Raw genomic sequence first — 18915 nt, 5'->3', positions numbered from 1 at the left:
CCCGGCCTGCGACGCGCGCTGCCTTAGCCTCCCGGCCTCCGGCGTCTGCTGAGTGTCCGGCGGGAGAGGCGCAGGGAACGCGCTACCGGGAGGCGCGGGCAGCGGGGACTGGTCTCCTCTCGGGCCAGGGCCTCCGGGGCAGCCGTCTCCAGCGCGCATTCTTGGTGCAGGTGGCACGGCTTTCTGCTCCGGCAGGGCTTCCGCGATCCCTGGAGAGGCTAATCTCGGATCTAGACCTTCCAACTGCCGAACCGGCTAAAACCGCTACTCCACCTCTTCCCATTTCTCTCCTCCCCACCTCAAGGCAAAAAGTCCCAGGCCGGGCAGGACCTGATCACCTCTGCCTCCTCCCACTGCGCTAACCCTGCGGGCGAGAGGCCCCGCGCCGAGGCGGTGGCTGGCAAAGGGGAGTGGAAAGGGAGGATGGATGAGGCCGGGGGGTGGGGTGGTGATGAGGGGGATGAAGGAGGGGGTGTCATTTTCTTTTTCTTTCTTTTTTTTAAACAAGTATTTCTCTCGCGAGAAACCGCTGCGCGGACGATACTTGAAGAGGTGGGGAAAGGAGGGGGCCGCGGGAGCCGCGGCAGAGACTGTGGGTGCCACAAGCGGACAGGCGGCCACAGCTGGGACAGCTGCGAGCGGAGCGGAGCGGAGCGGTGGCTGTAGCGGCCAGGACCGGGAGCAGTCGCCGCCGCCTCCTCGGGAGTCGGAGCCGCCGCTTCTCCAGTGGGTGCAGCCGGGGTCCCGACGGGGGTCGGGCGGCCACCGGGGCTGGAGCTGCGGCCACGGAGGCTTTTGCGTTTGCGCCGCGCGGAGGGCAGGGACGGGGACTGGGGTGAGGGGCTGTCCCGGAACGTCCACAGCTGGCTCTGGCCCTCCCCTGCCTGACAGCTTCCTGGCCCGGGGCTCTTGGTGCCGGGCTCCGCGTCAGATGTTCGGAGGGCGGTGGCAGCGCCCGGAGTCGGCGGGGACGGCGCGGCGGGCTTCCAGCCCAGCGGAGAGGGCAGGCTGAAGAGTGGGGCGTTCAGAGCGCGCATCGCGCGCAATTCCTGCCACTAGAAAAATAAACCCAGAGAGCTCGCCCTGGGCTTAGGACCGCCGGGGACATGGGTACTTTGCGCTGCGCTCTTCTGGCGGCGCCAGCGAGGCCGAGGGATCGGCTGGAGTTGCTGCCGCCGGGGACCTGGGGTTTCCAGCCAGCTGTGGACCAAACGGTCTTCCCTTACCCAAATTAACTGCGCCACGCGCAGGCGGCGCACGGGTTGGGCTCGGGAATGGGGACCGCGAGGCTTCAGCATCCCGATGCCCTGAAAATCTCCCCGCCTCGGGGATTTGTCTCTGTGTTGCAGCTGGCAGGGGCCGCCTGAAGTGGGAGCAGCGCCTGGAGAAGGCGGGAGGAGCCCGGCCCGGGGGACGGGCGGCAGGAGAGCGGGACCCCGGCGGCGCGGTGCGCTTCAGGGCGCAGCGGCGGCCGCAGACCGAGCCCTGGGCGCAGCAGGAGGCGGCGGGAGCCGGCGGCGGCTCGGCATCATGCGGCGAGGGGGCCTGCTGGAGATCGTCCTGGGATTTACCGTGCTTTTAGCGTCCTACACGAGCCATGGGGCGGACGCCAATTTGGAGGCTGGGAATGTGAAGGAAACCAGAGCCAGCCGGGCCAAGAGAAGAGGAGGCGGAGGACACGACGCACTTAAAGGGTAAAGAAATGGTCCCCTCCTTTGGGGTGGGTCACCCCTTCCCCGTCTCCCAAGTTTCAAGAGCCAGAACAACTGGCGGGGTGATTCTCCCTGTGGAAGGCTCCCTGGCAAGACCTCCTGGGGGCACCTTAGAGGTGCTAGGGTTGCTTAGGTCCTCACCCCGTTTGTGGCTAAACTGCCTTACTCCTACTCCCAAAGATTTCTGCCCCAAAGGAGAGGACACGATTAAAAGGAACCTTGGGCCATTGTTGAGGCAGATTTTGGGAGGCAAGAAGGGTTCCTTAAGGAAGAAGGGGAGGAGTTGAGAGTGGGAGAAGAGGAGAAGCCCATTCCTTTTCCTGCAATACCAATTCTGGCTGTGTGTAGAGGCAAGTCCTTTCCTTGGGGCCATCTTGGTAGATGCTGTATTTGAAAGGGGACAAGGAAAGGAAGGGATTCCCATGACAGTCGGAGGATAAATCAAACAGTACTTGACTCTCCAGTAAATTATGCTTGTTAAAATTAAAATTGGGTTTTCTGGGCAATGCTTCCTTTCAGATGCCTACACTGGAAGCAGAACAGGGCAAGTGGTTTTGAGAACTGGTTTTTTGGGGTTGTGTGGGGCTATTTCACTGCAACAGTAATGCTGCTGTGGCCAGCCTTATCGAGGTATTTTTAACCAGTGGTGTTCGTACATGCAATTGATCATTTCACTGGCTTCCCGTGCCCCCTATTACAGATGTTTCAGCCGGAAACATTTAAATTAGGCGGGTTGACTAAGGGTTGTCACTTTCCTGTATTGAAGGACAGTGAGAATACATTTCCTTAAAGGCTTTTCAGATTGAAAGATAAATTTTTCTGCAGTTGTTTAAGTTAAAGCCTCCATGGAAACAGCAGGATGGATTGTAAATGACCCCTTTTATCTTCTTAGAGGAGCCTGTTAAACAAACCCAGACAGTATATATAGGGAGGTTTTATGTTAGATTCTTACCCTTATCACTGATGCTCTTTTCCTGAGTGGTTCTGTAGCTTTATTATATGGCTCTGGGTCACCAAGTGATGGTGTCCAGTTGGACATGTGGCTGATCATTTCACTTATTCTTTTTTGTTGTTGTTATGGAGTGTTATAGTCACGTATATGTAGTAAAATTTGTGTTTGTATGACCCAGGTATGAGAAGAAAAAGTGCAATAAACTGAACAGACCAGTTTTTGAGTCCTAGTCTGGAGTAGGGACAAGATGATTCTAAGAGCCAAGCGCTCAGGCTGTGATAAAATAGCACAGAAAATAGTTATGATTAATTCGGTTCCATCTTGGCCTTTGTGGAAAATAAACTCAGAATCCCGATAATGTTGGAAGGAAATTTGCTTATCATGGTAAGCCTGACTGTCATCAGACAGCAGACGTCTATTGCCCTGTGTGCAAGGCACATGGCAAGTTCAATAAGTAGACTGAAGCTCTGATTCTCCTATGTTCTCAAGAAGACCTCATTTAGTCCAGCGTTCTTCCTTCAAAAACATATTTCTCTTACATAATATTGTCTTAGTATTTATTCTGGTAACATTGCTCCTATGTATAAAGGAAGTAGGGAGTTAATTCTGTGGCTGAAGATCTGCAGAGAGGTGTGAGGCCTGGTCAGACATTTGTCTCATTTCTCTGGGCTGTCACCAACTAGTGTGTTCCCTGGGAGGCACAGACCGAATGTGAAAAAAGAAACTAAGCTTTACTTTGTTGCTTAACAGGATGCCACACTTTTACTCACACTAGTGCTTTTTCTGTGGAGTTTTACATTTGTTTATGATTATAGAGAGATAACTCTCTGTGCTCCTCACGATATTGGATCATTAACACAATCCTTATCCTATTGCAAACTATTTATAAAGCCTTCCTAAAAACAGAATATTAATAGAATTGTAATTATGTGTGCTTCTAATTCTCATGTTAACTATAAGATTTTATAGGCCAGGTGCGGTGGCTCACACCTGTAATCCCAGCACTTTGGGAGGCTGAGGTTGGGAATTTGAGACCAGCCTGACCAATATGGAGAAACCCCACCTCTACTAAAAATACAAAATTAGCTAGGCATGGTGGCACATACCTGTAATCCCAGCTACTTGGAGGCAGAGGCGGGATAATTGCTTGAGCCTGGGAGGCAGAGGTTGCGGTGAGCCGAGATGGTGCCACTGCACTCTAGCCTGGGTAATAAGAGCGAAACTCCATCTCAAAAAAATGTATGTATTTTATAATAAGTGATACACACACACACACACACACACGGTGGTGAAAATAATAATTTAAAAATATATACAATTAAAAGTATTTCCCTGCCACCTTTCAGAGACCAATTTCTTGTGTATTTTTCTATAAATCTTAAGGCATATGTATACATGTACAAATACACCCATAAATATATATGTATACATACACACATATGTATGTGTGTGTAACTTTTTTAATACATGAAATATACTGTTCATGCAATTTATGAACTTTTTACTCACTTTTTATATATCTTTAATTCATCTGTCTATTAACTCATATGGATCTACCTCATGCATTTTCTTTCTTTCTTTTTTTTTTTTTTGAGACATGGTCTTGCTCCGTTGCCCAGGCTGGAGGGCAGTGGCGCAGTCTCGGCCTACTGCCTCCACCTTCCGAACTCAAGTGATTCTCCTGCCTCAGCCTCCAGAGTAGCTGGGATTACAGGTGCACATGCCACCAAGCTCGGCTGTTTTGTATATTTAGTAGAGACAGGGTTTCGCCATGTTGGCCGGGATGGTCTCAGACTCCTTTCCTCAAGTTATCCGCCCTCCTCAGCCTCCCCGAGTGCTAGGATTACAGGCGTGAGCCTCCGCGCCTAACCCCATTTTCTTGTATAGAATCTGATTATGTGGCTGGAACAGTTCCCTAGTGATGACTCTTTAGATTACATGAAGTCTTTTGCTATTACCAACATTCTTCTACATACCCGTGTTTACATACACATGTTTATATGTGGTATGGATTAGTAAAAGTAGACTTGCTGGATTAAAGGCTTTCCCATAGATTTTAAGCAAAAACCAATTCTGATGTTAAATTTGAATAACATTTAAAATTTATTCCCTCTGCTTATTGCCATTACAGTCTCATATGAATAAATTCTTTACTGGTGCCCTGCTGTATAAATCATCAGAAAAAGCAGCTATGTGTTACATTTTTCCAGTTATTGCTTAAAATTTCTGTTTTTGCCTGTTAAAATATTACTCGCTTCAGAACTAACCTCTTTGACTACAGTGAAATCTGTTTACCATTCTGATTGGAAATGCACAGTTTATGAAGTGAAAGTGATTTGTAACCCCCAAGTCTGCCTGATGCCCAGTTGGTGGCAGCAACTTTCAGCACCTCACTAATCTTTCCTCTAGTTAAAAGGTGCGTTAAACTCATCAGTATCTGCTGTGCACTGGTTCCATCTCCCTGGCAAATACTACCTTCTTGTTTTTCTCTAATGTGGCAAGTGACTACAAAATCTGCCTTGGTAGTCTTCTTAAAACACATATATATTCCTTGTCAACTCCCTCTCTTCCTGGATTAGAAACCTGCCTTATTTTCCCCTCACTGGATGTGTAGTCCCAGATTGTCTTCCTCTCCTCCCATCCTGTTGCAGGTGTTCTTTTTTTTTTTCTTCTCTCCCCACTGGGCAGCAAAAGTTGTTCCACAGTGGAAATTTAGGCATCCTCAAATTTCTTCCCAGCTTTTGCTGTGTTTTCTTAGAGTAAATTGCCAATTTCTGTTTTTACAGGAAATCTTTTTTTTTTTTTAAATGGAATCAATGTGGTCCCCATCCACTCTGCAAAAATTATATTTTTCTCTATTTTCAAATGAGAATTGTTCAAGTTTCAAAACTCTGTGAAATAATAAATGTATAGTAATTTTCTTTTGCTTGGGCATTGCTTGACATGTGAAATGGCTTTATGAAAAACAATAAAATCCTAACGTTATTTGTTTGAATTTCAATTCATAGGAATTTTTCTCAGCTCAATTCTAAACTATAATTAGGCAAAAAGTGTGGGAGACAGTCCAAAAGAAGAAAAAAAAATGCCCAACACTACTTGAATAACAGTAGTTATGCACCATTCATTTATGATTGCCTTATTGCTTTAGCTCCCAAGTAAGGAAATATTACTGTTTCCTGTCAAAGGGAAAAGTTCTTTATGGTGAGATCTCCTTTCCCAACCCTTGGATAAGATGGATTGAGACTTCTGCCCTTGTTGCATGGTTTATAGGTACATGAGACCAGTTCTATTTGACACAATTTGTCCCCTTGTGCATGATTCCTTTTGGTTTTTGTTTATTTGTTTATTTTTTTCCAGAGGTCTTGATGCCAGAAAAATACACATGGAACAGTTCATACACAGGGTAGATTATGTGATGGCAAACTCCAAGGGATTAATTACATAGAAGTCTGTTATTAAAATAAAGAACTGTAATAGGGAATACAGAAAAAGTTCTGTAGACTTTATAAAGTTCATTTTACTTTATAAAGGGGACTTTTAAGACTTCATCTGAAGTCAGATGGGCTAATAATTAAATATGGGAAAGACTCCTGCAGTGGTATGGTTTACATTTATTGAAAAGATTATGCTAAAATATTGGGACCCAATTTTTTTTTAAAAAAGGATGTAGTATTCTTAAACAGAAGATTTCAGCAATTCCACACGTGAAACAAGAAGGTAGAGACAAAATATTTATTTATGTGACTCATTTCATAACGTTTAAGACATAGAAGTTGTTTATAAAAATGTGTAAGTTGGTAAAACAAATTAATTAAAATATATATCAACCTACGGTGAAATGAGATGACAGCTGATGGAAATGGAGTACAGACTTCCCTTCAACCTTAATTGGAACTTTAAAGAATATTAAAATGTTCCTCTATTGTCTTGTGTAGCACATACTTTAAAAATTATAGTATTATACTGTTGACTGTAATCAAGCAAAATGCTAAAAAATTATTAGAGTATTCATGTACTAGTTTGTTGGCTTTTTGTTACAATAAGCCAAACAATCAGTCTAACCACTTTGGGAGTTTTAGCTTTATTTTCAATGTGAAAATAAGATTTAAAAAATGTTTTCTTGAAAGATAAATAAATTATTTTAACAATTTCCTTGTTTTTAAACATGAGCCCAGCAAATGGGCCTGCTTAAGCAACTTAGAATTTTCCCCATGAGATTCTTTGAAAAAACTGATATCAATAATATATCAGGCCCGAGTTATGTGGCCTAACTCAGGCACATGATAGTTTAGTGTTTCGTGATTGTTCTAGTTGATTTTTCTCATTGGATTGTTACATCATCAAAGGCGAGAATCCTTTGTAAGCATTTTACCACTAACTTATCATTAAGTGGGGTTTCAAAAAGTTCATTAATTCAAGAAGGCTTGATTGAATGCCAGCTTGAGTTCAGTTCTGTGGAAGGCCAGAGACATACATCCCATAACCTTGGGGGCTCTTCAGGAACCATGAGTGCAGAGAATGGTAGCATCCCTGGAAAGGGAGTCGGTATTAAGTCTAAACAAATTGATAGTAACTATTGCAGCCATGGTAGGTGACATTTAGGTAACATCTGTATGCTAAGCACTGCTCTTAGTGTTTTGCATATGATAATTCATTTAATGCTCACAGTCAGTCTACTAGCTGGGTCCTTTCTTAAGCCTCCCTTCACAGATGTGAGAGCCAAGGTATGCAGAGGTTAAGTTCTAAAGATGAAATCTTAATGTTAAATTTTCTTTCTCCATTAATTTTAGTTATGGTTTTGGTTTTTCTTTCCACTGGACAAAAATGCAGGCCTAAAACTTTGGTAAAATTCCACTTAAAATTCCTAATATTCTTTCATGCTAGTTCACACAAATCCTAAATATGTTTAATCACATAGTATTATTTAGTCCAACAAGAAACTTTCTGAAAAGGTATTAATAAAACAGAAAGAATCGCAGGATGTCAGAGCCGCTGGGACTTTGGACAGCGTGTGCATTATATTTTAATATTAGACCTTGAATTGTATGAGGATGGTAGGTAACCATTGCAGGCAGCCTCCCGGGCGTTGTCTGGGCTTCTGAACTGGAGACATTGCTCTTTACGTTTAGAACCCTCTTACTGTCATGTCCCCTGTGAGAAATTTGTCTCTGAATAGAGTTGCAAGAAGTCTCTCTTCCCAGTGGAAATTGGTATGTGTCTTAAATCCTAACAAGTCCTATGAGTTATTTAATTGTTTTTTTCTTTTCATTTTTTACCTTGGCTGGTATGTGTCTTAAATCCTGACCAGTCCTATGAGTTATTTGTTATTTTCTTTTCATTTTTAACCTTGGTTGCCTGTAAGCTCAGCTCAATTTTTTACATTAAATTGCGACCATAATTATAAAAAAAAAAAAGCTCATGTTTCACTTAGGATTGTACTTTGCAAATACTGATTCCTTTAAAACATGTCATTTATGAGGAAGATTACACTTATTTATTCATTTAACAGAGGAAGAAACAAGGGGTGCAGAGTTTCAATAATTACTCTAGGGACAGAAACTAGTAAGTGGTAGAGTTGGGAAATCTGGCTTCATAGTTGGAGCTCTTAATCCTAATATTTTACTGCTTTTCAGTTATAATATATTTTGTAGCTGGTACATTTTTTTCTTTCATACTCTTTATACCTTCATTTCCCAAGAATCCCCTCCCATCGTTGCTATGTGGGAAGAGTCAACATTTATTGAAGGCAGATAGTGTTACAAGTTAAGGGAAGCATCATTGTGGGAATGGGATTGATCTGAAGTGACTTTACAGTGAAAGTCTGTTAGGGCTGTGTGTGGTGGTTCAGGCATGTAATCCCAATGCTTTGGGAGGCTGAGGCAGGAGGATCGCTTGAGTCCAGGAGGTCGAGGCTTCAGTGAGCTTTGATCATACCACTGCACTCCAGCCTGGGCAAGATCCTGTCTAAAAAAAAAAAAAAAAAGTTTATTAGCAGTTGACAAACTGAAGACCAAGCTCCCTGTTTTTGAAAATAGAGTTTTACTGAAACAAATCCATGCCTGTTTATTTACTTATTTTGTATGGCTGCTTTCTACCTACAGCAGCAGAGTGGTGTAGTTGCAGCAGAGACAGTATCATCCACAAAACTGAAACATTTGCTTTTTGGTCCTTTACAGAAAAGTTGAACAACCTCTGATCTATGTCATAAAAAGCGACTGTCTCCTAGGACTGAGAACTCTTTAAAGGCAGAGATCTTGATTGTTTTATTTCTCTCTAGGAACATCTAGTAAATGGGTGTGTGGCACGTGTTCAATAGAATAGTTTTTGATGGTTGAGCTCTGAGCAATATTGATGAGCTGATTGACTGAGCATGGTTAATTATATAAACTAGAGCTTGGAGGAAGAATAGCCGAGAAATAAAGGAAAGACTTGAGTGAGAAATACATCAAGGGAAAGGGATATGAAGTGTCTGAGGTCTTAGGACACTGAGTGCAGTTGAGCACGGTTGGCATGGCATGATTCCAAGTGACGTGGTTTGTAGTGTAGTCTGTGAAAGGAGTGCCTCCTGGAACTGTGCAGTTTGCAACCTTGAGCAAACTTGTGAGCCCATACATAGGTAGTGATGTTGTTAGGGAAAGGGGAGGGACTAGTGGAAACATAAACATCACTGATTGTTGTGAAAGGTAGGAGGGGGAGCTAGTAAAGGATTTGAAGACAGGAACATGATCAGATCTTTGCCATTGGGCAGAGGTGTGAAAGGTAGATGATTCAGAGAGGAGAGAGAATAAAGATAGGGAGATTTGAATTTGGGAGGCTGATATAGGAGTCATAGGGAGAGTTCATGATGGTCTGAGCAAAGGCAATGGAAGGGGTGAAGAAAGAATAGGCTCAGCTGATTCTAGAATTAACGCAGGTAGTACTTGACCAGTTGGTTGTGAAAGACAGAGGGAAGGAGGACCTAGAATGCTCCCATCTCCATATGTATTCGAACTTACCATACACAAAATCACTGTAGCATCATAAAGAGAAACTAAAGGGAAGCAAGATCATGCCTAGGCTCTCTACTGCCATGAAACAAGGTATTTTCATTTGTGAGTGTTTTGGTTATTTTATTGCTATGTAACAAATTGCCCAGACTTAGTGTCTTAAAACAACAATTTTATTATTTCTCATGATTCTGTGGCTCAGGAATTTAGACAGGACACAGTGGGGAATCTTGTCTCTGTGCCCCACAATGTCAGTTGGGCTGGAACAGGCGGTATGACTTCTTCACATATGCATCTGGTTCTGTGACCAGGCACTGAGCCTGCAGCCCTTTTTGCTTGGGTGTGGTTTATCTAAATGGACCAACTGAAGAGAGGAATAAAGGAAGCAAAGAGCCACTTGTCTGGCTCTGCTGGGGGCCTTCCAGGTTTTAAAGCTCTCTCTTATGTAGCCTCCTGCCTGAACCTGCCCAGTAATGGAGCCATTGAATGTTTTTTTTTTCAAATGGGGAGCCTGAGCCCCAGATGCAGCGACTAGGCCTTGCTCAGGGTGTGTCTGTTGGGGCTAGATCTTGAACAGCCTCTTGACCTGGTCACATATGTTAATCCCACATATTGACTGTAGGCTAACTTAAGGGGCTGGGGGCTGGCTGTCTGGGCTCACATGGGCTCTCCTATGTCCTTGATGTTGGCTGGATTTCTTGATTCTCCTTCCTATAGTCTCAGGTTGTCCCCTTTCTATACATGGCCTTTCTACATGGTGTTTCCAGCAGCATAGCCAGACTTTTTCCATGGCAGCGCAGGATGTCTCAAGAGCACAAAAGTGAGAACTACCAAACTTTCTTCAAATATAGCCTGGAATCGCATGACCTGGAATTCCATCCAAGTCATAGGCCTCACCTAGATTCAAGGGCATGAACTATTAAGACCTAACTTTGGATGTGAGGCACGTGTTTGCCGGGCAGTGAGGAAGTGGAGCCATCTTTGGAGACCAGCTACCGCTGTGAGGCAATAGATCTTTGAGAAGGCTGATCAGATATTTTAAGTTTTAATTCTAACTTGATCAAGTTTGATTGGTTTAGTTCTCCACTGAGGATACCTCATTGTATTTTGCTGCTGTGACTTCAGAATGAAGAAGCTCCATAAATAATGTGTTTGCATGTTCTGTTAGATTAATGTTAAGGGTATTGCTCTTAGTTTGTCCATAGTTCTGCATTTAAAGAACTCACAACTGTCAGGAATAAGATCAAAGTTCCTACTGAACCAGTACATTTTGTTTTATTCGAATATGAGAATTTCAGAACATCTAATCTTTTTCCATTAGCTTTAATTATCTTTTAAGATTACACATAAAATAAATTTAATGTGCAATTACTCTAATATTAACTTTGGTATGTTTTAACTTTTTTCTTTATGCAATTTTATTTTCAGTTTCTATTTATAGCCTCAAATGTATGTATCTGTTGGTGTAATACACTCAATTTTTTAAAATTAGGGGTTATAACTAATAAATACAAATAAGTTGCAGTTGCTAATAGAATTGGTGTTATAATGAACTGAACTGTATTATTTTTGTTATAAATGGAGTAGCCACATCGTCAATAGAATAAAATTAGATTAGGAATATAGTCAAGTTTGCATTGTGAGTATTTTATACTATATCAAATCCTAGTTTTAAATTTCTTGTGACTACTATACTTTTTCAACTTAAGTGAGTTTTTTTGGTTGAGTTATCACTGAGTCTATTTATTCAGCTCCCTCAGAGTGGAAGCAAGAAAGCAAAAATCCCTATCTCCACCATTCCCAGCCGGAGATGTATTCCAGACACCAAGCCGGCTCAGAGTGGAAGAACTGCTCCATTAAACAAGTGGTTTGGTTCAACATTTTGAAGAGTTATGAATTCCTAGACCATCAGTCATACTTACATTCAAATATAAGTATCTAAACACATCTAATTCCAAATATAGTACAAGCATTTTATGATGTTGGTACTGGGAGACAGAATTTATGTCTGCCCTACAGACGCATTGTCTGCTGTCAGGTTTCATGGTTTTGAACTGAAGTATGGTAAGATCTTTATTTTTTATTTTTATTTTTATTTTCATTTTTTGAGACAGAGTCTTACTCTGTCGCCAGGCACCAGGCTGGAGCACAGTGGTGTGATCTCAGCTCACTGCAACCTCCGCCTCCTGGGTTCAGCAATTCTCCTGCCTCAGCCTCCTGAGTAGCTGGGACTACCAGGCGTGTGCCACCACACCCAGCTAATTTTTGTATTTTTAGTAGAGAGGGGGTTTCACTATGTTGGCCAGGATGGTCTCGATCTCTTGACCTCGTGATCCACCCTCAGCCTCCCAAAGTGCTGGGATTACAGGCGTGAGCCACCACACTGGCGGTAAGATCTGTATTAATAAAGACAATGCATTCCAGAGGCAGGATTTCATTTTGTATTTTTTTTCTTTTTTTGGTTTCTTCTCCTCCTTACTCTTCCTTTTCTGTTTTTCCTTCTTTGTTGCTATCCTTTACTTTTCTTCTTTTTCTTCATCATCACTGTCTCATCTTCTTTTTTTTAATTTTTAAACAAATTTTATTTTATCTTAAGGTCTGAATTGCATGTGCAAGACGTGCATGTTTGTTACATAGGTCAATGTGTACCAGGATGGTTTGCTGTGCCTTTCAATCCGTCACCAAGATATTAAGCCCCACATGCATTAGCTGTTGATCTTGATGCTGTCCCTCCTGACCCCAACAGACCCCAGTGTTTGTTTTTCCCCACCCCAGTCCATGTGTTCCTGTCATTCAGCTCTCACTTTTAAGTGAGAATATTCAATGTTTGGTTTTTGATTCTGGGTTAGTTTGCTGAGGATAACAACTTCGAGTTCATCCATGTCTCTGCAAAGAGCATGATCTCATTCATTTTTATGACTCCATAGTATTCTATGGTGTATATATACCACATTTTCTTTATCCCATCTGATCATTGATGGACATCTGGACTGATTCCATATCTTTACTATTGTGAATAGTGCTGCAATGAACATACAAATGCATGTATCTTTATGTAGAATGCTTTATATTCCAACACAACATCATTTTAAATCAGTTTTAGCATTAAAAAGCACATAATTTGGGGAAATATTAATGATGGAAAATCCCAAATTCTGCCAAAATATGCTTAAGATTTATTCTGAGCTGATATGCTGACTGTGGCCCTGAGTAACACAATCTCAAGAGATACTGAGAATGTTTTGTGAGATGGTGACATCACAGTTTGGTTTTATGCATTTCCAATGGACAGAAATTGTAGGGAAAATCATAAATCAATATGAGGAAGGCATACATTGGTTTAGCCTGAAAGTGGGCCATCAAAAAGGATGGGCTAACAAGTCATAGACGGGTTTTAGGGATTCTTTTCTTTAAATTTTACTTTAGGTTCTGGGGTACATGTACAGATCATGTAGGATTGTTGCATAAGTACACACATGGCAATGTGGTTTGCTGCCTCCATCCCACCATCACCTATATCTGGCATTTCTCCCCATGTTATCCCTCCCCGACCTCCCCACCCCCACACTGTCCCTCCCTTGGCACCCCCCCAACAGACCCTAGTGTGTGATGATCCCCTCCCTGTGTCCATGTGTTCTCATTGTTCTCACGCACCTATGAGTGAGAACATGCTGTGTTTGATTTTCTGTTCTTGTTGTCAGTTTGCTGAGAATGATGGTTTCTAGATTCATCCATGTCCCTACAAAGGACACAAACTCATCATTTCTTATGGCTGCTTAGTATTCCATGGTGTATATGTGCCACATTTTCCTTGTCCAGTCTATCGTCGATGGGCGTTTGGGTTGGTTCCAGGTCTTTGCTATTGTAAACAGTGCCGCTATGAACATACATATGCATGTCTCTTTATAATAGAATGATTTATAATCCTTTGGGTATATACCCAGTAATGGGATTGCTGGGTCAAATGGTATTTCTATTTCTAGGTCCTTGAGGAATCACCACACTGTCTTCCACAAAGGTTGAAATAGTTTATACTCTCACCAACAGTGTAAAAGTGTTCCTATTTCTCCACATCCTCTCCAGCATCTATTGTTTCCAGATTTTTTGATGATCGCCATTCTAACTGGCGTGAGATGGTATCTCAATGGAGTTTTGATTTGCATTTCTCTAATGACCAGTGATGATGTGTATTTTTTCATATGTTTGTTGGCCTCATATATGTCTTCTTTTGAAAAGTGTCTGTTCATATACTTCTCCCACTTTTTGATGGGTTTGTTTGTTTTTTTCTTGTAAATCTGTTTTAGTTTTTGTAGATTCTGGATATTAACACTTTGTCAGATGGGTAGATTGCAAAAATTTTTTCCCATTCTATTGGTTGCCAGTTCACTCTAATGATTGTTTCTTTTGCTGTACAAGAGCTCTGGAATTTAATTAGGTCTCATTGGTCCATTTTGGCTTTTGTTGCCAATGCTTTTGGTGTTTTAGTCATGAAGTCCTTGCCTATGCCTATGTCCTGAATGGTTTTGCCTAGGTCTTCTAGGGTTTTTATGGTGTTAGGTCTTATGTTTAAGTCTTTAATCTATCTGGATTTAATTTTATTGTAAGGTGTCAGGAAGGGGTCCAGTTTCTGATGTCTGCACATGGCTAGCCAGTTTTCCCAACACCGTTTATTAGACAGGGAATCCTTTCGCCATTACTTGTTTTTGTCAGGTTTGTCAAAGATCAGATGGTTGTACATGTGTGGCATTGCCTCCAAGGCCTCTGTTCTGTTCCATTGGTCTATATCTCAGTTTTGGTACCAGAACCATCTGTTTTGATTACTGTAGCTTTGTAGAATAGTTTGAAATCAGGTGGTGTGATGCCTCCAGCTTTGTTCTTTTTGCTTAGGATTGTCTTGGCTATGCAGGCTCTCTTTTGGTTCCGTATGAAGTTTAAGGTGTTTTTTTCCAGTTCTGTGAAGAAGGTCGTTGGTAGCTTGATGGGGATAGCATTGAATCTGTAAATTACTTTGGGCAGTATGGCCATGTTCACGAAATTGATTCTTCCTAACCATGAACATGGAATGTTTCTCCGTTTGTTTGTGTCCTCTCTTATTTTCTTGAGCAGTGGTTTGTAGTTCTCCTTGAAGAGGTTCTTTACATCCTTCGTTGTATTCCTAGGTATTTTATTCTCTTTGTAGCAACTGTGAATTGGAGTTCACTCATGATTTGGCTCTCTGTTAGTTATTGGTGTTTGGGAATGCTTGTGATTTCTGCACATTGATCCTGAGACTTTGCTGAAGTTGCTTATCAGTTTAAGGACATTTTGGACTGAGATGATAGGGTCTTCTAAATATACAATCATGTCGTCTGCAAATAGAGACAATTTGACTTCCTCTTTTCCTAATTGAATACCCTTTATTTTTTTTTCTTGTCTAATTGCTCTGGCTAGAACTTCCAATACTATACTGAATAGGAGTGGTGACAGAGGTCATCCTTGTTTAGTGCTGAATTTCAAAGGGAATGCTTCCAGTTTTTTTCCATTCAGTATGATAGTGGCTGTAGGTCTGTCATAAATAGCTTTTATTATTTTGAGATATATTCCTTCGATACCTAGTTTATTGAGATTTTTTAGCATTAAGCGCTGTTGAATTTTGTCAAAGGCCTTCTCTGCATCTATTGAGATAATCATGTGATTTTTGTCTTTGGTTCTGTTTATGTGGTGGATTACGTTTATAGACTTGCATATGTTGAACCAGCCTTGCATCCCCGGGATGAAGCCTACTTGATCGTGATGGATAAGCTTTTTGATATGCTGTTGCAATCGGTTTACCAGTATTTTATTGAAGATTTTTGCATCTATGTTCATCATGTATAGTAGCCTGAAGTTTTCTTTTTTTGTTGAGTCTCTGCCGAGTTTTGATATCAGGATGATGTTGGTCTCGTAAAATGATGTGGGAAGGATTCCCTCTTTTTGTATTGTTTGGAATAGTTTCAGAAGGAATGGTACCAGATCCTCTTTGTACCTCTGGTGGAATTCAGCTGTGAACCTATCTGGACCTGGACTTTTTTTGATTGGTAGGCTACTAATTGCTGCCTCAACTTCAGCCCTTGTTATTGGTCTGTTCAAGGTTTCAACTTCTTCCTGGTTTATGCTTGAGAGATTGCAAGTATCCAGGAATTTATCCATTTCTTCCAGGTTTACTGGTTTATGTGTGTAGAGTTGTTTGTAGTAATCTCTGATTATAGTTTGTATTTCTGTGGAGTCAGTAGTGATATCCCCTTTATTGTTCTTTATTGCATCTATTTGATTCTTCTCCCTTTTCTTTTTTATTAATCTGGCTAGTGGTCTATTTTGTTGATCTTTTCAAAAAACCAGCTCCTGGATTTATTGATTTTTTGAAGGATTTTTTGTGTCTCTGTCTCCTTCAGTTCTGCTCTGATCTTAGTTATTTCTTGTCTTCTGCTAGCTTTTGAGTTGTTTTGATCTTGCTCCTCTAGCTCTTTAAATTTTGATGATAGGGTGTCGATTTTAGATCTTTCCTTGCTTCTCTGGTGGGCATGTATTGCTATAAATTTCCCTCTAGACACTGCTTTAAATGTGTCCCAGAGATTCTGGTATGTTGTGTCTTTGTTCTCGCTGGTTTCAAAGAACATCTTTATTTCTGCCTTCATTTCATTGTTTATCCATTTTACATTCAGGAGCCAGTTGTTCAGTTTCCATGAAGTTGTGTGTTTCTGAGTTAGTTTCTTAATTCTGAGTTCTAATTTGATTGCACTGTGGTCTGAGAGACTGTTTGTTATGATTTCCGTTCTTTTGCATTTGCTGAGGAGTGATTTACTTCCAATTATGTGGTCAATTTTAGAGTAGGTGCAATGCGGTGCTGAGAAGAATGTGTATTCTGTGAATTTGGGGTGGAGAGTTCTGTAGATGTCTATTAGGTCCACTTGGTCCAGATCTGAGTTCAAGTCCTGGATATCCTTGTTAATTTTCTGTCTTGTTGATCTAATATTGACAGTGGAGTGTTAAAGTCTCCCACTATTATTGTATGGGAGTCTAAGTGTCTTTGTAGGTTGTTAAGAACTTGCTTATGTACCTGGGTGCTCCTGTATTGGGTGGGGATATATTTAGGATTGTTAACACTTCTTGATGCATTGATCCTTTTACCATTATGTAATGCCCTTCTTTGTCTCTTCTGATCTTTGTTGGTTTAAAGTCCATTTTATCTGAGACTAGGATTGCAACTCCTGCTTTTTTTTGCTCTCCATTTTCTGGATAAATCTTACTCCATCCCTTTATTTTTAGCCTACGTGTGGTCTTGCGTGTGAGATGGGTTTCCTGAATACAGCACACTGATGGGTTTTGACTTTTTATCCAATTTGCCAGTCTGTGTCTTTTGATTGGGGCATTTAGTCCATTTACATTTAAGGTTAATATTGTTATGTGTGCATTTGATCCTGCCATTTTGATGCTAGCTGTATATTTTGCCCGTTAGTTGACACATTTTCTTCATTGTGTCAATAGTCTTTACCATTTGGTACCTTTTTGGAGTGGCTGGTACTGGTTGTTCCTTTCCTTGTTTGGTGCTTCTTTCAGGAACTCCTGTAAGGCAGGCCTGGTGATGATGAAATCTCTCAGCAATTGCTTGTCCATAAATGATTTTCTTTCTCCTTCCCTTATGAAGCTTAGTTTGGCTGGATATGAAATTCTAGGTTGCAAGTTCTTTTCTTTAAGGATGTTGAATATTGGCCCCCACTTTCTTCTGGCTTGTAGGGCTTCTGCTGAGAGATCCGCTGTGAGTCTAATGGGCTTCCCTTTGTGGGTAACCTGACCTTTCTCTCTGGCTGCCCTTAGCATTTTTTCCCTTCATTTCAACCCTGGTGAATCTGACAATTATGTGCCTTGGGGTTGCTCTTCTTGAGGAACATCTTTGTGGTGTTTTCTGTATTTCCTGGAGTTGAATGTTGCCCTGCCTTGCTAGGTTGGGGAAGTTCTCCTAGGTTGGGGAAGTTCTCCTGGATAATATCCTGAAGAGTGTTTTCCAGCTTGGATTCATTCTCTCCGTCACATTCAGGTACACCTATCAAACATAGATTAGGTCTTTTCACATAATCCCTTTTTCTTGGAGGCTTTGTTCATTTTTTTTCACTCTATTTTCTCTATTCTTGCCTTCTCATTTTATTTCATTGAGTTGATCTTCAATCTCTGATATCCTTTCTTCTGCTTGGTCAATTCAGTTATTGAAACTTGTGTATGCTTTGCGAAGTCCTCATGCTGTGTTTTTCAGCTCCATCAAGTCTTTTATATTCTTCTCTAAGCTGTTTATTCTAATTAGCATCTCATCTAACCTTTTTTCTAGGTTCTTAGTTTTTTTGCATTGGGTTAGCACATGTTCTTTTAGCTCTGAGAAGTTTGTTATTACCCGCCTTCTGAAGCCTGTTTCTGTCAATTCATCAGATTCATTCTCCATCCATCTTTGATCCCTAGCTAGTGAGGAGTTGTGATCCCTTGGAGGAGGAGAGGTGTTCTGGTTTTTGGAGTTTTCATCATTTTTGTGCTGGTTTCTTCCCATCTTAGTGGTTTTATCTACCTGTGGTCTTCATAGTTGGTGACTTTTGGATGGGGTCTCTGACTGGATGTCCTTTTTGTTGATGTTGAAGCTATATCTTTCTGTTTCTTAGTTTTCCTTCTAACAGGCCCCCCTGCTGCAGGACCGCTGGAGGTCCACTCCACACCTTGCTTGCCTGGGGATCACCCGCAGAAGCTGCAGAACAGCAAGGGTTGCCGCTGGTTTCTTCCTCTGCTATCCTCGTCCCAGAAGGGTACCCGCCAGATGTTGGCCTGAGCTCTCCTTTATGAGGTGTCTCTTTGGGTATACGGGGATCAGGGAGCTGCTTGAGGAGACAGCCTGTCCCTTATAGGAGCTCAAGTGCTGTGCTGGGAGCTCCATTGTTCCATGCAGAGCTGCTGGGCAGGTACCTTTAAGTCTGCTGCAGTTGATCTCATAACCGCCTCTTTTCCCAGGTGCTCTGTCCTAGGAAGGTTAGCTTTATTTATTAGTTCCTGTTGTGCTGCTGCCTTTTTTCATAGATGCTCTGCCCCATATGGAGTAGTCTAGTCACAGTCTGCTGACAGAAGTGTTGCTGAGCTGTCTCAGGCTCTGCCCAGCTGCTGTGTGAACTTCCTCAGTAGTGGCGGACTGCCTCAGTAGTGATGGTCGCCCTTCCCCGCACTGAGCTGGGCCGTCCTGGGTCCAGCTGCACTTGCTGCGAAACTCTCAATCCAG

General features: G+C 42.0%; 1 protein-coding gene across 3 annotated transcripts in view; it reads left to right on the top strand.

Moving 5' to 3' along the window:
- The first annotated feature begins 585 nt into the window (after window positions 1-585).
- Window positions 586-18915, top strand: part of FBN1 (fibrillin 1) — a 241102-nt gene continuing 222772 nt past the window's right edge. The window contains exons 1-2 of one of the 3 annotated variants that reach the window (XM_012442316.2): window positions 586-726; window positions 1350-1694. In XM_012442316.2, the coding sequence (XP_012297739.2) occupies window positions 1531-1694 (164 nt within the window). In that variant the 5' untranslated portion in view covers window positions 586-726; window positions 1350-1530. Of the gene's footprint in view, window positions 727-1349; window positions 1695-3218; window positions 3301-18915 lie in introns of those variants that run through there. The other 2 variants (XM_064365643.1, XM_064365642.1) reach the window with 2 other exon arrangements.

The sequence above is a fragment of the Aotus nancymaae genome, unplaced genomic scaffold (assembly GCF_030222135.1).
Source record: "Aotus nancymaae isolate 86718 unplaced genomic scaffold, 86718_ANA_hifiasm-v0.15.2.pri h1tg000062l, whole genome shotgun sequence".
NCBI classification, from domain to species: domain Eukaryota; kingdom Metazoa; phylum Chordata; class Mammalia; order Primates; family Aotidae; genus Aotus; species Aotus nancymaae.
The sequence above is the reverse complement of the archived record's forward strand: the minus strand, read 5'-3'. Positions and strand labels throughout refer to the sequence as shown.